Below are 19,242 nucleotides of genomic sequence, written 5' to 3' on the forward strand. Positions count from 1 at the left end.
AATTTTATTTTATTTTTAAACTTTACAATATTGTATTAGTTTTGCCAAATATCGAAATGAATCCGCCACAGGTATACCTGTGTTCCCCATCCTGAACCCTTGATACATCATTTTAAATAAATCTGACTTCACTGTGCTTTACAGTATGAGTAACATCTATTCCTGGCAGGTTAACTCTTGAGCCAATTAACAAATAAAATTCATATTTTATGGCAAGAGAAGAAAAATTTTAACCAAAAAATCTCTGCCCTTTCGCCTCCTCTCTCCCTGCACTGTGCATTATGTACCTGCATTTTGCATCAAAGCCTTCCCTGTTGGTCGAAACCTTCCCCATCAGTCGCAATTGCCACTCAACAGTAAAGAGCAACATTCTTCTAAAACAACTCCTTAAAGGTAATATTCCTTCTTGATAAGAGGTTTACATGGTGCTCAGATCGGGACTATGTAAATTGTCAACAATATGTCATTTAATGTACAGCCCTGTATCTCAAAAACTTATATAATTTCTTACGGGCATAATAGTTCTCAGAGCTTTCTGAGATGCTCTTTCTGGATTATGATTCTCAAATTTGGCTCAAATAAAAGCTTAAGTTTCTTTTTTAGATCTATTTTTCATTTCATTAATATATGCTTGGTGTAGGCTATCAGAGATTCCTGCCAGAGGCTACCTGGGGTCCACTCAGAACCAGCGCTTCGTACTGGCATGGGCCCATTGAGCCCCACCAGCTTCTCAACACTCCTCAGTTCTTGATAAGTTCTCCTGATACTCAAATCTCATTGTCTGGGTGTTGATCCTAAAATTTTTATTTGAGCTGGTTTTAAGACTTGCTGTCTTTGGGGCACTGGTGCATTTCCTAGGAACTTAGGGGTTCTGGGCAAGAGGACCAGGGAAACGTGTGGCTGGGTTTTTGTCAAATTTGGCTTAAATTGAAAAAAAAAAAAGAGTTGATACATGGTCTGAATAAAATTTTACTAGTGAAATCAGAGACTGAATTTCTCATCTCCAAAGAATAAAGGGACATTTTACTCCTTCCAGTTACAAGTTACTCTTAGATGACAGAGGATCTCCCAGAAGTGTCGTAGGATCAGTTTTCATGACCTGCAGCCATCCCATAAGGAAACCCCACTGTGATCATCAAGTAAGTACTGCTTATCTGGGGGCATGACAGAGGCTGATTGCCTGGTGCTTCAAGCGCTCATGACGGTGTCAATGAGAGAAACTGAGCCAGGAATTCCCTGATGGTCCAGTGGTTGGGACTTGGCGCTTTCACTGAGCTCCAGCAAACTGTGTGGTGAGGTATCTCCAGATCTTGGTAACTAGAAATTAAACCAAATTAAATTACGAGAATTCATTTGCTATCCAGGTCATTTCAAATAGGATGAAATACCAGAACATTAATTGTTGGAGAGGTCTGTTCTTAAGAGAGGAAAACTAACACACAAGTTTGTCAATCAGGAAATGCTGATCTCACAGCAGTTTACAATTACTTGCTTCTTTGTTTTCACTGGAGATTTTGAGTGTGTGTGTGTGTGTGTGTGGCCATACCATGCACGTCAGGTGGATCTGAGTTCTCTAACTAGTGATCAAACCTGTGTCCCCTGCAGTGGAAGCTCAGAGTCAACCACTGGATCACCAAGGAAATCCTAAAATTTTAAGGTTTTAAGGTTAAGAGTTATAAAGGAGACATTTCAGGATGCAAGGAAGGTAGGATGTGTGTTTTCAACAAAGAAAAGTATAAGGAATGAAAATGCATTTTGTTAAAGGGAAAAAAAAGGTGGTGTCCTAGAGCTGGTAGTTTCTTTACAGATAGAGAAATTCATGGAGGTTTGTTAAAAAGGACATTGTGAGAGTTTTGTGCACGGTCAAGACTGGCTAAGACTGAACTTAATTAAGAAAAAGTTTTAAAGTGGTACAAAACCTGAATTTGGCCTTCTAAGAGGACAGATTTTTCTTAAAATACTGAGCTGCTTTTGTCAGTAGATTATGAGTTTGTGTTTGAGTGGCCTGACTTTGCCATCGAGGTCTTTCGCTGTTGCTTTGGTCAGGTGAATGGGAATTCACAGTGACCTGTGATTCTATTTGACCAAGTGTTGTTTTTTTTTTTTGACCAAGTGTTTTAAAACTTTTGATACTTTTGACCTTTCCAAAGATCAAATTCTAACTGAAGTTTGTTTGACCTCTCTAGCTAACTTTGAGGTTTTCCTAATTGTCCCTGGAGCACCTCAAAATACTTATTTTCTTCCCATTTCAGAGGAATATTAAACTGATTAGACTTATTTGGTATGTTAAGTGAGAAGCATTGTTAAACAAGTGGTGATAAAACTTCTTGGGTTGTGTCCTATGGGTAAACATTTTTAATAGATATATACTAGAAATTATAAGGAACTTGTAAAATTCTCGGGTGACCTGGTGATATCAGTCATAGATTAGTGTATATCACAGCAGTCAGTAATCAAGTTGCTTGTAATTACATTTCAATTGCAATGTAATCAAAGTCTTTAACCTTGACTTTTAAAGTTTTTGTCATATATAGCTAACAATATGGTCAGTTAACCGCTTATTTAGTAGAAATGAGGGTAATTTTACAAAGAAAAAGATTGTTCTCAGTGAACATTCTAGTTTTGTTAATTGAAGTATTTACTAAGACTCACTTCCCAGATAGCTCCTTGTAAGTTTAGTTATTAAAAAGACACTGTTTCTGAAGTCTATCACCATAATCTAACTTTGGGGTTTTTTGTTTGTGTGCGTTTGTTTGGGGTATAGTTGCTTTACAACAGTAATCCAACCTTGGATGAAGACTGGATTCACCATCACCTGCAACCAGGATATTATTCATACTGGAAAAGACATGGGATAAAGGATTCCTTAAAGCCATGTTAGAAGGCCTTTCCTGAATGAACTGAAACTCTTGTTTTGACACCTGACGTTAAGACCAGCACTACCAGACCATGGTGAGAAGACATCTGAAATAAGACAGCTGACCCAAGATTGTATACTATTTTGACAATTGCTCTTAGTTTTGCTTAGGAATCAAATGTATTTCTTGGGCTCAAACACATCCAAGTTTCAAAACCCAATTATTTTAAGACAGTCTAGCACTGCGCAAGCTGTTACACTGCCAATATCACTGAGACCCTTTCACCAGCCAATTAACGATGCCTCTCCTGCCATGCTGTTGTTGCGTAGTCACTAAGTTGTGTCCGACTCTGCGACCATGTGGCCTGTAGCTCGCCAGGCTCCTCTGTCCAGGGGACTTTTCAGGCAAGAATACTGGAGTGGGCTGTTGTTTTCTTCAATGGGGGGATGCATTGGCAGGCAGATTCTTTACCGCTGAGCCACCAGGGAAGCCCTAACAGTTGTGGCACATAGGCTTAGTTGCTCCATGGCATGTGGGGTCTTCCCAGACCAGGGGTTGAATCCGTCTCCTGCAGTGGCAGGTGGATTCTTTCCGCAATACATAATCCTTTATATTAGTGGCTGGTATATCCTACTAGGACCCAGGAAATTTTTGGTACACTTTATGACCTCAGCTCTCCCCAGGCTGGTTAGGGGGATGCACGGTCACGTTTTCCCTGGGCTCCAGGATGCTCACAGGCAGCCCGAGGACAGGCCCTGCAGCTGTCCGTCTGCCTTCAGTGCAGGACGCTGGCTTCTGTCTTCCAGTGACAGAACCATCTGGCCATGGTATTTGTTCCCTCATCTTAAGACCCATGAAGAGGCAAATTTCTGATCTGACATTCAGATGTTTGAATGACTTGAAAGTAGATCACATCTGTAGTTTTCTATAAAATAATGGACATACAAGGAAAATTAGCTCAAGTCCCTTATTGGACAATATAGAATTGACTGTCAGTCCCTGATGAACGTTCTGCTAGCATAACCCCGAGAGAACCGGGCAATCAGGACCTGGCATCAAGGGGCCTGATGGCCCTGCAGCAGGCAAGCAGCCATCCCTGCTTTGAGGGACCCAACACTTGGTCACCTAACACTTTCTGTCAAAAGATTAAAGATCAACAGAGGGAAACTGAAGTATATACCTTTCGGCAAGACTTTTAAGTGTTTTATTTGGCTGAGCCAGATCTTCTACATGGGATCTTCCATCTTTGCAGCATGCAAGCAAACTTAAGACATTTGGGATCTAGTTCCCTGACTAGGGATTGAACCCTGGCCCCCTGCATTCAAAGTGGAGTTTTAGCCACTGGACTAAGGAAATCTCCAAAACAAGAAACCTTCTCTGTGGCCTTCTCTCTCCTGCCACTGTGCATTTGTGTCTAGCTGCATTTGTGTCTAGCTGCATTATGCACTGACCAAACTTTCCTCATTGGCAGAAACTTCCACCCCACCATAAAGAGCAATATTCTCCTAAGACAAGCCCTTAGAGGTAACATTCCATCTTGATAAGGGGCCCCATGGCACTCAGGTCTGTATCAGCTGTCAATGTTATTTGATGTACAGCCCTCCTCTCTCAAAAAATGTAACTGTCTTCACTTCTAATGGGCAAAACAGTTCTTAGAGCATTCTGAGATGCTCTTTCTGAGTTATGATTCTTAAATTTGGCTTGGATTAAGTTTTCCACTTCTTTTTAGATCGACTGATTAATGGCACAGGGGCTCAGCATTCTACCATATTGTAGGAAACATCCACTTGGCTTGAAAGGGGGAAAAATAAACCCTGGTAAGCTTTGGTCTTCCCACAGGGCACAGAACCAGAGGAGGCTGCAAGATCACAGCCTGTGTGACCAATCCTGATAGCGCAGGACTTCTTCACATAAGGTCCCTGGGTCCCTGAGAAGGATCTACAAATATCCTAAACTTCCAAGAAAAAACTGGAGTGTATGTTTTTCTGGGAAAGGGCCCTTCTCACAGATCCAAGAGCAGGTTAAAATCCTGAGCTAGAGAAAATCACTAAGCCAGCTGCAATGCTAAGACACTGGATATACCCAGAGCCAGCCTGAGAGCGTGCCACACCGTCACTGAAGTTAGAACATGAACTTGCAGGAGAGACAGCCAAGCAGTTTTTGTGTGCTTTCAATTTTAATTTCAAGTTCGAATTTAACTCGATTCTAGCTTCAGGTTCTTCCAAAAACAAGGCCCCAGGAAGCCAAGGTTCAGCATGCTCCTGGGCTTGGTCCACTGCCGTCTGCATTCATAGCTAAGTGTTCAGTCACCAACAGTAACGCCCAGGATGGACGTGACAAAAGAGGACGTCCTCCTCCATGGCATGAGCCTTCTACTGGTTTCAGAGCTGGACGGTGGTCATCACAGAAAACACAAAGAAACTCTTCCTTGGAACTGAGGTGGGATGCAGTGCCTGCTGGGAACATCACCATGTTTCCCCTAGCCCTTTCCTCCAGTTTCTGAAGATATATTCTAGCAGAAAGCAATCTTCCTTGAAGATGCTTAACAATTCCATGAAACAAAAACACAAGCTTCCAGTGCACTGTTTTCAGGTACGCTGAGGAAGAAAAAACAACTTCATTAATACAGACGTACTGGAACCCTAACCTAAGCGTAACCACAACAGTAAAAGTTTTCAAGAACTAAGATTCCTTCAACAGAGGAAGGAATATCCTTTTTGAAATTAGTTTTTTATTCTCTCTCCATCTCCAGCTAAAATGAACATAACAACACAGAAGGTTTTCTGGTCACTCAAGTGTTTTCTATCCTGTAACTCTTGAGATACACACAGCCCCACGTCCTAACCAGGCACTCACTGTTTCAAGTATCTCCATCTGCTACATTTGTGAATACCAGCCACCTCCCACCCAAAGTTATTGTCATACACTTGTAAATGCAAGATGACCTTTCAGGGGGCAAGGCCTGGCCCACTGAGAGTCCACCAAAGGGCAGTTTCAGCCCCACCTCACCTGGGTTTAGTTCAGCTGCCGGATGAGCTCATTGATGCGTTCACCTCGATAGCCTGGTGAGCCCACTTCCTTGAGGAAGCCCACTCTATTCTTGGTAGCGTGACGGGCCACTGAGAGTTGGAAAGGGCGTAGGAACCTTGAGATCGCCAGGAAATTCTTCCCCGGGAAGGCAATTTCATGAATGAGGTCTTCCAAGCAAATGACATCAAACTTCCCTAAGAAACAAGGTTCAGATTTCTGTATCTAGCACTTTTCCAGCACATACCACGAGGCTCTGATACGCCAGAGCTCAGCACTCTGGCAAGTTCTGGGGACCCTTTCTGCCGACTCCTCAGACGCTCACTCACCCAGGTGTTCCTCAATAACTGTGTTGTCTGTCAGAGGGATGACCTTGTTCTTGACCTTCGCTTGTCCACGTTTCAAGATGAGTTCCCGAACAGACTTCAGATTTGGAAATCTATGTGAGGCAGAACGAAGCTCAATCACAGTGCCGCCCTGCCCCTGGCAGGCTGCACCACGATGGCAGAGCAGTCCTGTAGCCTGGCTAAGGAGTCTCCCAACCCCCTTCCCCAGGAGTGTCCTCAACACACGGCAGCTGGGATACTTGGGAAGCATACACCCAGGGGAGGTGGAAAAAACCCACACAGCCCAACTACTATGTAATTAGAAATTAAAATTTACAGATACAAATCTCTTATCTTAGCCTTAATCTACAGCTGACCAAGCCCTACCACAGCCCTGTTCAAACCGTTATGAGCTGTACCAATAACCCCTGCTCTACCTGCTCCATGTTCCAAGGTTCTTAAGGCTAGCAGTTGACCCCTGACGACTGTGGTCGTGGCACGATGTTCCCCTGACTCAGCAACAGTGCTGGAGAACAGTACCCTGTGCACCCAATGTTCTCAGCATTCGCCAGTATAATATAATGTGAATTCACACAAAAACCACACTCACCCCCAGGTCACATAAGGTTCCACGATACGAAGCGTCTTTATGGTTTCAGGGGTCACCTTCACAAAGACACCACTGAAAATCTTATTCAGGCGAAGTCTGGCAATGGTCCTTTGCACCAGTGAACTCACCCCATTAATCCTGAAATGAACAGCAAAGTCAGGCTCTGCCCAGCAAGCACCATCAAGTGTGTGCCACTAATGGGCACCCAGAGGGCAGGACAGAGCGTGACTTACAGAGTTAACTGAGTGGGAAGCAGCTACGTAAACAGATCACTCACCACGCTATGTGGAGCAACGCCCGAGGCGCTAGAGGGACAGAAATGGTCCCTGGACTTGTAATGGGGAGGGCTGTATTTGTCAAGCTAAGGACAATGGACTTGTGTCTGTGGGTATTAAAAGCTAGAGAAGATTTTAAGTAAAGGAGACATAACCAGATTTGACAATCACCAAAGAGAGCTTATAAAACAGAAACAAGAAAGTGACACCAAAGTCTGGGAAGTTTAGCTAGACAGCTGATGTGATAGTCCAGGAAAGAGATCATGGGCAATGAAAGCCAACTACACTCTAATTTAAAAAATACAAATAAAAGGCAAAAAGGAGAAGAGATTATGGGCAAGGGCAAGGATAGGAGGCTCACACATACTTAAAACCCACAGGTTTCTGGCACTTCCCTGGTGGTTCAGTGGCTAAGACTGTGCTCCTGATGCTAGAGGCCCAGGTTCAATCCCTGGTCAGGGAACTAGATCTCACATGCCACAGTGAAGATCGAAGATCCTGTGTGCTCAAACAGACCTGCTGCAGCCAAATAAAAACAAAACCCCACGTTTCTGACTTGAATGACTGGGTATGAAAGGGAGAGCTAACGCTGTATGTGCAGGTAGGAATGGGCAAGGTTATCGCTGAATGTGAAACAGCCCTCCCCAGCACTGACTATGCACCATCTGCTGGACCCTGGTTCAGTTCCTAAGAAACCACCTTGATCCTACACTTGAACTTGCTGCATCTCTGCCTGGAAAGCTGCCCCCCAAACTTTTCATGTAGGCAGGCTGCAGCTTCCTGCTCCAAGTGTCCTAAACCACCACAGATCACACTGTGGCCACCGTGTCCTAACTCCAGCACTTTGCCTTCACAGCAACTAGTGTACTTTCATGTTTGTTTCCTTAATGTCAGTCTCCCTAACATATTTATATATATTTTGGCTGTACCTTGTGGCACGTGGGACTCTTGGTTCCCTCACCAGGGATCAAACCTATCCTCCTGCAATGGAAGTGTAGAGTCGTAACCACTGGACCACCAGGAAAGTCCCAATCTCTGAATCTTTTTTTAATGTGACTAACTTTAGTAGAAGTCTGTATTGAATTTGTTACAGTATTGCTTCTGTTTTATGTTTTGGTTTTTTGGCTACAAAGGCAGGTGGGATCTTAGTTCCACTGATCAAACCCACAGCCCCTGCTTTGGAAGGTGAAGTCTTAACCACTGGACCTCCAGGAAAGTCCTCCAGTCTCCCTAATTTTGAAGACAAAATCTGTTTTGCTTAGCCCAGAATTCCTAGCACAGCTTGCCTTAAGGGCTTAAATCTCATCTCCCTAAAAAGGGCCTAAAGCTGAACCAACAGTGTCCCCAGCCTCATGGAATCCCCCAAGTTCCCTACCTTTCAATGCGGACAACAAAGGCCAAGGAATGTTTGTCTGGCACTTCCAAGCCATGAGGTTTCACTGTTAGCCGTCTGAGTCGCACTCTGTCCCGTAGCTGCCGCCAGGAATCATGTACAAACCATTCTAGTCGCTTAAACTTGACTTGTTTTCCTTTCCTCTGCTACAGAGAAGGTAGACCACCATCACCATTTTTTGGCCTCTGTAGTCATCTTTTTCTTTCACAATGCTAATTCACTAGTCACTATTCACAGAGCTTATTTCCCCTATCCTCTGGAAGGGGGCACAAACAAACATCCTGCTTTTATTTTTTTTTAATTTATTTTTACTTATTTTCTGGCTACATTTCAGCATGCAGGATCTTAGTTCCCTAACCAGGGATTGAACCCGTGCCCCCTGGGATAGAAGAGAGAATTCTTAGCCACTGGAATGCTAGGAAGTCCCCTCTATTCTTATATAATTTAAAAACAAGATTGACAAGAAAGAAGTGAAGCTGAGAAGCCGTGGGAACTATTGGGAAAAGTCCCCGATAAACAAACAAAAAACCCAATGTACATGCTGTCAGCCCATGAACAGAGGAGCCTCGTAGGCTGTAGTTCTTGGGGTCCCTAAGAGTCGGACACGACTGAGCGACTTCACTTTCACTTTTCACTTCCATGCACTGGAGAAGGAAATGGCAACCCACTCTAGTGTTCTTGCCTGGAGAATCCCAGGGACGGCAGAGCCTGGTGGGCTGCCGTCTATGGGGTCACACAGAGTTGGACGAGACTGAAGGGACTTAGCAGCAGCAATGTTTACCATCAAGTGTTTAGGGATCCTAACACTGTGTTAGGCATCATAAACTGCCTCCAAAATGTATTTCTCCAAAATCATGTAGCAAATAGCAAAAATTGTACAAAACTGGTACATTAAAAATCTTCCAGGTACAAATTCGGGTCTCTCAAATCACTTAGTATGAATCCGGAACTCTGCAATTACTTTCTTCCTCAACAACTCAAATCCAGTACTTTGCCCGTGGAAAGTGTTTGATACATTTTTTGCTAAACAAAGACAAGAAACCAGTATCAGGTATAACCCAACCGATGGGGGAAGGGGCCATCGGTACCAAGCCTAGTTCAACACGTGCTGGATACAACTCAAACACAAACTCTAATTCCCTCCACCTGGTTCCCACCATTACCTCCTTCCTTTGCAAAAGCGCCTGTTTTGCCTGGGTGGCTTTGAGGGCCTGATACGCCTTCCTCTTTTTCAAGAGATTCTCTGGAACCAAAGGGATCTTTCTTCTTGGCCTGATACAGAAAATGGAGACCAGCGATAGTACTTAAGAAACAAATATGCACCAGATTTCCAAAAGATATCCCGGGCCTAGGGAAACACTATCTTCAAATTCGTAAGGGCTATGACCCTTCCGAAATCTGTGGTTTCTAACACTAGCCCTCAAAATGGACCCCTCATATTTCCTAGGATCCAAAGACTTAAGTCACGAAGCCCACAGCCACTGGTCCTCATACACGTCAACAGAGCTAATGCTGCCACAGCTTTATAGACACTATCAGCGATGAGATTCCGCCCCGTGGAGTTGGGTCGCGTGCAGACCCAGCTACAGTGGTAACACTTAAGCACAGTTGGGGGAACCCAGCCTGCTCTCAGCTCGCTGCCCGAAAGTCAATCCTCGCCCGCTTGAGATGACCCGAGCTCCGCGGCGGCCCCCTTCGCCCACCCACACCAACCCGTACGGCGCCTCACTCCTCTTTCTGTAATCTGGAGCCTTTCCTATTCTCTTCTTTCAGTCCACAAGTACCCTTATTTTCCCCCAGCGAGAAATAAACACCGTGGATGGCACCGGATGCTCAAGAAGCCACGCCAGAGATACACCTCCCCAAACACTTACTCTTCCTCCGCCATTTTTCCAACGCTGCAGCTACTACTCATGCGCAGTTCCACCCCGTAGGGCCGAGAGATGCCTCTCTATGTTTACTCTAACCATAGAGACGTCTACTCTAGCTCAAGGCAGGGCGGCCCGGGCCGTCTTAGTAGTAGTAAACCGCTGAGGTTTTGCTAGCCTTGATTCCCGCCAAAAGTTACACAAACCTTCCTTCGCACTTCTTGGAAGCTTTTCGGAGCCGTGTCATCTTCAGAATCCAGTCCTTTCCATTCTAAGTGTACTCGCTTTACGCTGGAGGCCGGGATGTAAATAAACATCGAGACGCTTCCCACAATGCACTGACTTCCGGTGGAGTGTGGGCGCTGGGCCTCCGGCTTCCGCTCGTTGCGCTACGCGTCTGCGTGGCTGGGTGGGTAGAGCTGGGACTACGGCTTTGGCGCTCTCTTGTGGGTAAAGGTGAATAAGAACCACCTCGGAGAAGGCAGTGGCACCCCACTCCAGTACTCTTGCCTGGAAAATCCCGTGGACGGAGGAAGGCTGCACTCCATGGGGTCGCTAGAGTCGGACACGACTGAGCGACTTCACTTTCACTTTTCACTTTCATGCATTGGAGAAGGAAATGGCAACCCACTCCAGTGTTCTTGGCTGAAGAATCCCAGGGACGGGAAGCCTGGTGGGCTGCCGTCTATGGGGTCGCACAGAGTCGGACACGACTGAAGCGACTTAGCAGCAGCAGCAGCAGCAGGATGGTGGAAAAACGCAGCTGTGATTCCGTCGGCCTGGCTCCGTCAGTGGATCCCTGAGCAAATTCTTTGACCCCTGTGTCCCTGAGTTCCTTTTTCCCGTAGATAGACATAATGGATCTTGCCTTATTACTAGCCTCAGTCGAGTTATGTGAACTACTCCATTTAAAGCTCTTAGCACAAAGTCTGGCGCTAAGCGAACTTTAACACTATGTTAATTGTTCCTGGTGCTGAACCGAAAACTAGAAATTCCAATTTACTAACTCAGGACCTTCCCTCATACAGCTCTTACCGCCTGGAATATGCTTCCTCCTTTCCTGGTTTTCATAAAACAATGAAAACTCACGTCTTGTCTTTTCTGGAAACCTTACGAGCAGCGTGTCTCAGGCATTAATGTGCATAGGAGTTACCTGAGGATGTTGTTAAAATACATGCTTTTTATTCAGGAAGGGGCGGGGATCAATACTCTACATTTTAAACATGCTTCAAAGTGATACGGATGCTTCAGGTCTGAAAACTACACTTTGACAAGCAAGGTTCTTGAGTAGTCTGTCTTGAATTTTAATCAAGCAAGGTTCTTGAGCAGTCTCTGTTCTTGAATTCTGTCAGGAAGCTATTGTATTTTTAACATCTCTTCCCCATGATACTAGGAGAGCAGAGATCATACCTGCTTTGCTCATCACTGATCTAAGGGTCATAAGCACAGGTTTTTCAGTCTCAGCACTACTGGCATTTGGGGCCATAAAATTCTTTGACAGGACAGGGACGGCTGTCCTGTGCTTTATAGGATGTCTAGCATCCTCAGTTGTGACAAAAAAGAAAAAAAAATGCTCCAGGCATTGCCACATGTCTAGCATAGTACATATATTTATCTTTCAAATATATATTATTTAAGTTGTGACAAGAAACAAAATGCTCCAGGCACTGTCACATGTCTAGCAGAGTACATATATTTATCTTATATATATTTATCTTAAGGTCTAAAGCAATGTCTTTATTTGACAGTTAGTACTTACAGGTATGGGGGCTTCCCAGGTAGCACTGGTGGTAAAGAACCTGCCTGCCAAGCAGGAGACACAAAAGACATGGGGTTGATCCCTGGTTGGGAAGATCCCCCAAAGGAAGGTGTGGCAACCCATGTCAGTATTCTTGCCTGGAGAATCCCTATGGACAGAGGAGCCTGGGGGGCTGAAGTCCATAGGGTTGTACAGAGCCGGACAGGACTGAAGCGACTTAGCAGGCGTGCAGGCACACACTTGCAGGCATATCCACAGATATTATCCTGTATTGTCTGGCTTATTGTTTCCCTGACTAGATTGGGTTCTCTGAAGGCTGAGAACTTGTCACAGACTTCTCTGAATCTTCTACAGCACCTCTCAAAACAATGGACACCTGCAGGGACTTATTAACCATCTAAGCTCAAAACATCATTTTGGTAAGTGCTATGTAACTATTAATAGTTCAGCCATAAAGTACCCATGCACAGAGCTCAGTACCTGACGAATAAATGTCGAAGGACAACATGGTCTTCAGAATCCTAGACCGTGGTGTGAACCGTGGTGTGCGGCTCATTTTTACTCGCTCTTTCAGCACCTCACCATGTGTCTTACTTTGTGGAAAGGCAAAAACAGAAAGGCCAGCAAACTGAAACATCCATTACATAGTAAACAAGAAACAAAGTAAATGTTTTGTAAGTTCCCCTCTGCACATACAAGATAGGTTCTGTGGTACTAAAAGTTCTTTCAGAGGTGTTAGTAATTTGTAACACCCTTGGCTGAGACTTGGAGGCCAGGAGTCAGGAGAGGCTTTCCAGGGCCAGCAGATGGTGCTAGCAGAACACTTATGCTCAGACCCAAAGCTGTCATTCCACCAGACTGATGATCCAGAGAAAAAGAGATGGAGTACTTCTCAAGCCCAGATGTTCACTGACTACATGTTTATAGTGAATTGAGTATACGCCCTGAGCTCTGGGCAAGATAGATGAGAATGGGGCATGGCCATATACAGCCTCTAGAATCTGATTCTTTATAGCCAGACCGCACAGGCCTCAGTTCTTTTTTCTTGACCATTTCAGTTGTCCATCATTAGGGAATGGTTAGAACAATTTACGGAAGACTATGCAATTATTGATATCTGCAGTGAGGTAGGTCTTTATGTCCTGAGATCTCAGTGGTATTTTTTCTTTTTTGGTCTACTGGCCTCCGTCCCCTTTTCTCTTGTGGGCTGAGTGAGCTCTCCTTCATTGTGTACAGTCTTTGGAGGGTGGGGTGTCAAATCCAAACACACTTGACCTCCCAATACATCTGCTGAAGGGGTCTCTGGAACATCTTTTCAACTCCCACCTGCCCATAAGACCCTAACCTTCTCTCCTCCAGATTTTGAATCTTCAACAGAGTGACAGTGGAAGAACCAGAATTAGTCCAGGGCAAGACTTTTAAGGATTTCTACCTCCTAAGGCCTCCTGGAGTTTTCTTATTCCTCTTTCTCAAGTCTTCAAGTTCTTTTGTTTTTGGAATTTGACCCCCAAATACTTTAAGTTAATTTTTTGCTAATTAAGTTTAGAATTTTAATTTTTATTTATTTATTGGCCATGCTGTTTGGTTTGAGATATTTTAGTTCCCTGACCAGTGATCAAACCCATGGCCCCTGCAATGGAAGCACAGGGTACTAATTACTGGATTAGCAGAAAATTCCCTTAAGTCTTCAAGCTCTTCAATCTTCCCTTTAATATTTATCCTTCCTATAAAACTTCTTTATGCTGTTAATTGACCGGATGGGTTTCTGTTACATAAAACTAAAGAATCCTAACTATAAAACTCCCAGACATTTGGCTACATTTGAAAAATCAAGATACAGAATAGAGTACAAAGGATATATAGGAAAGTGTGAGCTGCCCTGGTGGCTCAGACAGTAAAGAATCTGCCTACTATGCGGGAGACCTGGGTTTGGGAAGATCCCTGGGTTGGGAAGATCCCCTGGAGGAGGACATAGCAACCCACTCCAGTATTCTTACCTGGAGAATCCCATGGACAGAGGAGCCTGGCGGGCTACAATCCACGGGGTTGCAGAGTTGGACACGACTGAGCAACTAACACACAACTGACACACACATAGGAAAGTGTTGACGGAGTCCATTTTGGGGAAATGGGATTAGGGCCTGGAATAGGAGAAAGACTTACACTTTGTGGGGTGCCCTTTGTTTATCACTTATGTATTAGTTTAAGAAAGCACTCTCCTAGGTTCTTGTGATTTGCCTGTTTTAGAAACCACTTGACTATGTTTGTTTGTTTTTTTAGGACACCTTGCAAGGGACTTCCTTGGTGGTCCGGTGGTTAAGACACCAGTGCAGGGGCACCAATTAGATCCCTGATGGGGGAACTAGGATCCGTAATAAAAAATTCAGAGCCAACGTTCTGTGGTTCTCTGAATTGGCCCCAGGATTCCTTTCCTAACATATCTGCATTTTGGGATTACTTGGAATCCATGCCTTCTCAGTAAGGCAAAAGCATCACATCCCACACACCCCAAAGTGGGCCCAACTTGCAATTTCCCATCTGCCCCAAACCTTTCTTGGATTAGGACCCTCCTTGCAGTCGACTTTGTTTCAGGATTTCCTGGTTGCCTCCTCAGAGAGTGCCACGGGGCCCCCAGGCGGCAGGTGGGAGAGAGCAACCAGGAGAGCCTGGAGTTGGGAAAGACAACATGGACAGCAGCTTTGCTGCTGCTGCTGCTAAGTCGCTTCAGTCGTGTCCGACTCTTTGTGACCCCATGGACTGCAGCCTACCAGGCTTCTCCGTCCATGGGATTTTCCAGGCAAGAGTACTGGAGTGTGTGGCCATTGCTGTCTCCAGGACAGAAGCTTTAGGTCCTGATAAACAACGAGCAAAGGGAGCAAATGTGAAAGGGGAAAAGGAGAACTGGTGGAGGGCGGCAGCCTCCTGAGGGTCGAGGGTAGACACAGGAGAGCTGAGGGGGTGGGCAGAGAGCATGCTGTAGGCAAAAGCAAATGCAAAACAGAACCACCCAGACCTCTTGTGAATTATTTAGGGGGTAATGAATGGAACTTTAGCTTTTCCTACCTTCCACATTCCTTTAATGCTTCATTTTACAACTTAAAAAGTGGAGAATCAGGACAAGTCTTCCCAGTTGATAGGCAAGGAAGCAAAGGATGAGAGTAACTTGCACGAAGCTGTCTGATGAGAGTTTAGGTGAAGTCCTGGGGCCTGTTCCCAGGTTCTGCTGCTAAAGACACTTTCTGTGCCCACCCACTCCCACCTCCCATTGTACCACTTTCCTTGACCTTCACACATGATTTGCTCTAGCACATGCCTACAAGGAATATATATCAGGGACTCATGAAGGCCTTTTAACCTGCAATGGCACCCCACTCAAGTACTCTTGCCTGGAAAATCCCGTGGATGGAGGAGCCTGGTAGGCTGCAGTCCATGCTAAGGGTCGGACACGACTGAGTGACTTCACTTTCACTTTTCACTTTCGTGCATTGGAGAAGGAAATGGCAACCCACTCCAGTGTTCTTGTCTGGAGAATCCCAGGGACGGGGGAGCCTGGTGGACTGCCGTCTATGGGGTCGCACAGAGTCGGACACGATTGAAGTGACTTAGCAGTAGCAGTGTAGATACACACAGGCTATTCACTTTAGCCTGTATGTATCCTTTAGAATCCACTTGATACTGCAAAGGTGCTCCTGCAGTTTGTGTGTCTGCTGCACCAGATTTCCCCATATAGTTAACACTGTAAAATTCCTCTAACTTCATTCATGCAAAAAGTATCATACTTATTTTTTCTCAAACGTACCCTAGGAAATTGCACTAAGAACCATGGAAATAAGAGGGGCATGGGCATATAAATTGTGGCTCTCTACCAAGTGGAGATCTGGAAACATTTTAGCCCCAAGTTTCTTTTCTCTTGGAATGTAGCTATTTATGGACTTGTTTCCTCTCTAGACTGAGCTGCTTGAGCATAGACATCACACCTGAGTGATCTGTAGATGCCCAGGGTTTAGCACACTGCCTACAAACTGCTTGATAGTTTGATACTTAATGCCAGATGCCTGGGAGTCCGCCCTCTGTCTCTGAAGCAGAGCCAGAGCTCAGATCCAGTGCCACAGATATCCTGCCTGAGCGATGCTGCTGCTGTGCCCCAAGATGGTAGAGTTTCTTTCCTTTCCCTTCTTTTTTCCCCCAGTAACTCCCTGGCTACTCTCCCCACATCAGGTAGTGCTAGGGTCCCTCTCCTGGGACAGGGCCTCTCGTACACAGGGCTCAGGGCTCTAACCATCTTAAGAGAAGCTTTTTCCTCTGTGCATGCTCCCGCGCAACACACAGACTTCACTCCTAACCAAGTAGCCAGATGATCCTTCTCTTTATTCACGGGGCACACCCACAGCAAATGGGCAGAGGGGCGAGTGTCATGTTGGACACGTATCTGTCCTTAGCAAGGGGAGAAGCTCAACAGCAGGACACCACTGCAGAAGATATTAAGGGATCCGTCCACCGACGTCATTATTCTAACTTCTGTTAAGATATAGGAGAAGGACTTCCTCTTTATATATTGATTGCTGAAGAATCTTGATATCCGAACTGCTACCACCTAATGGTGGGGGTGGGAAAGGGAGCCATTAAACCATAAAATAAGGAGGCTAAGTATAAATTCTAGGCCCCAAAGAAAAAGGTAAGGAGTCTTAGACCCTTACTCCATGAAGTTTCCACTCTGGTAGTTTTCCTGACCATTTCGGTAAAGTTACACTTGGGAGGGAGTATAGGAATTCAGAAGTGCCCCTGGGGCTGACTTTATAGACATAACAGGGGTTATTTCTCAATATAATTTGGTCAAATGTGTGAATCCAAAGGGAAACGTGTTCATTCTGGAACAAGTCTCATGTCAAACAGTTCTTAATCTTTTTAACCTATCCCTTAGCCTTCTTGTCCCTGCAGAAACAAAAGAAATATAATAACTAAAGGAAATTTCTTGCAGATTGAGACCTTTAAATGACCTCATTTTTCCTTCCTTAGTTAAGGGCCCATATGGCAGGAGTCCCGGGAGGGAGGCCTGACATGTACATGGCTGAACTTTCTCACTGACCAACTTTAACTGGCAACTGTTTAGAAAGGCCGATCAATTAAAATCCTACCCCTTCACTGGCAGAGCTAGTTTTGGGTAACGGGATTTAATAACAGAAAGCCCAATGGACACTTACTTACCCTTTTCTTCTGGGAAAAGCAGCCATTCTTTGCAAAATCAAGACAATCACAGTTGCACATTTTCCCAAATCTTTGGCTGTATTGCAATGGTTGTTTCATTTTGTAATCTCCAACTAAACATTTCCTAACCATGGATTAACAATATAGTTACTGACTGGTTTCTTTTAACAGTATTTATCCAACATAACAAAATAAACTGCAATTTGTTATACTTTTTTTTACAAAACATTTTATAAATATTTTTACAAAATGTATACAAAGCAATTTCAAGTGAGACATACTATACAAATGAAGGTATTTAAGCAAATAAAGCCCACACCACACTGACAGTGAGTGACGCGTCCTCTTAAGTCAAGTCAGTCTGTAAGGCCCCCCTAATCTAACAAAGTCTACTAAACTCTTCAGCGCTAAAATAGTTCTTTTTCGTAATTGCCAGTTTAAAATTTGCTTTATCTTTAGGCAGTACTTAAGGACACAGAAAATCAAATGCTTAATAACAAATTCACACTCTTCCACAACAACAGAAAAAAAAAGAAAGAAAAGAAAATGATTTTTGTTACTGAGTACGAGTAGCTCTAAAACTTAACTTCGACTAATGAACCTTAACAACTGAACGTTGGCCATCCGAGGCTGAGCTCTCACCCTCCACCAGAGGGGCCTCGACATGCGAGTTATGACCTAATCACAGGAATCAAATATACTTCGTAATCGTCATTTGTCATTATCTAGAATCTTTCCTCCGTTAAAAGTAAACTTACATACAAGGACACAAAAATTTACAAGTTTCATTTTGGTAAATTAGGCTCTCTGTTTTCTAGACAAGTGTCAAATCTTTAAAAAACCCTTTAAGATGGTATATTGAAAAGCTGGGACTGGGGGAGCAGGGCAGGCAGGGAAGGAGAGAGGTGACAAATGTACATGAATCTATCTTGTCTCTTAAGAATTCCACTGATTCGGTAATTAATGTAACGCATTAGTAGCCTCCAAGAAGGCTTCCAGGTATAAATTTCCACAATGAGAAGAATTTGATCAGGAGGAACCACCTTTAAGGCTTGCTAGTAATTAGGGAAGCATGAGCCCTAAGAGAAGAAGAGCCTGTGACATCATGGGGTTCAGAGCAGGGTGTTATCCCAGGGCTGCCCAAACAGAAAGTTCCAACTGGCAATACCAACTTATCTTTCTAATATGTTACAATACGGGAAAAAAGGGGAAATCTGCAACTTGGACATTGGCACAAATAAGGAAAACATGGCAACCGTGAAATGGCCCAGACTTTCCGGTTTCTATTGGCTCAGGGGTGGGAGTGGGGAGAAGGTATTTTGCTTTTGCGAAGACTGGCAGTCCCCCAGGATTTCTCTGTGTGCGTGTGTGTGTGGGGGGCACTAAGGGGCAGGCAGAGTCTAGGTCTTCTGTCATGTTTTCTAGGAATCAGAAGCCCTCCTTTCCATTGCAGGCCAATCTGGAAAAGAAATGTCCAACATGATGACAGGGGTTGTCCTCATGTTGGGGAAGGCCAGAAGTAGATCTTGGCAACGTGTTCGAGTGAAGACCAGTGGGAGTTCCTCTAAAGCCAGAGAGATGGACAGAAGAGATGAGAGCCTGTCCACATAAGAGGGAGGGTGACTGTGTACACTCTGTAGCCAAAATAACCTCTGTACCTGAACAGCCCAGACACACGCACACACGTATGTCAGGACACACAGAATGCCACGTGTAGCGTTCCCAATGTGAGGGGACACTGATGGTTGCGGTGACCTTGAGAATGAGAGTGACAACAGAAATGGGAGGAGCTGGGGCAGGCATACAAGAAAGGAAAATGGGAAAGCGCCCTGAAAAGAAATATCAATAAATAAAGCAGTAAGTCACACCCATGAACACGAACATGGGCCAAACACAAACCATGACAGGGCGTGTCCTTTGG

The 19,242-nt window shown here is 44.6% G+C and overlaps 1 protein-coding gene across 1 annotated transcript; it reads right to left on the reverse strand.

The window, feature by feature from the left end:
* Nucleotides 1–4,039: 4,039 nt before the first annotated feature.
* On the reverse strand, nucleotides 4,040–10,697 carry RPL7L1 (ribosomal protein L7-like 1). Its single transcript, XM_010863157.1, has 7 exons — nucleotides 10,364–10,697; nucleotides 9,653–9,761; nucleotides 8,472–8,635; nucleotides 6,822–6,959; nucleotides 6,215–6,324; nucleotides 5,868–6,082; nucleotides 4,040–5,455 (listed from the first exon to the last, which is right to left on the reverse strand). The coding sequence occupies exons 1-6, from the start codon at nucleotides 10,402–10,404 to the stop codon at nucleotides 5,874–5,876; spliced, it is 771 nt and encodes a 256-aa protein (XP_010861459.1). The 5' UTR covers nucleotides 10,405–10,697; the 3' UTR covers nucleotides 4,040–5,455; nucleotides 5,868–5,873.
* Between the last annotated feature and the right edge of the window lie 8,545 nt (nucleotides 10,698–19,242).

The sequence above is a fragment of the Bison bison genome, unplaced genomic scaffold (assembly GCF_000754665.1).
Source record: "Bison bison bison isolate TAMUID 2011002044 unplaced genomic scaffold, Bison_UMD1.0 scf7180017864487, whole genome shotgun sequence".
Taxonomy (NCBI): domain Eukaryota; kingdom Metazoa; phylum Chordata; class Mammalia; order Artiodactyla; family Bovidae; genus Bison; species Bison bison.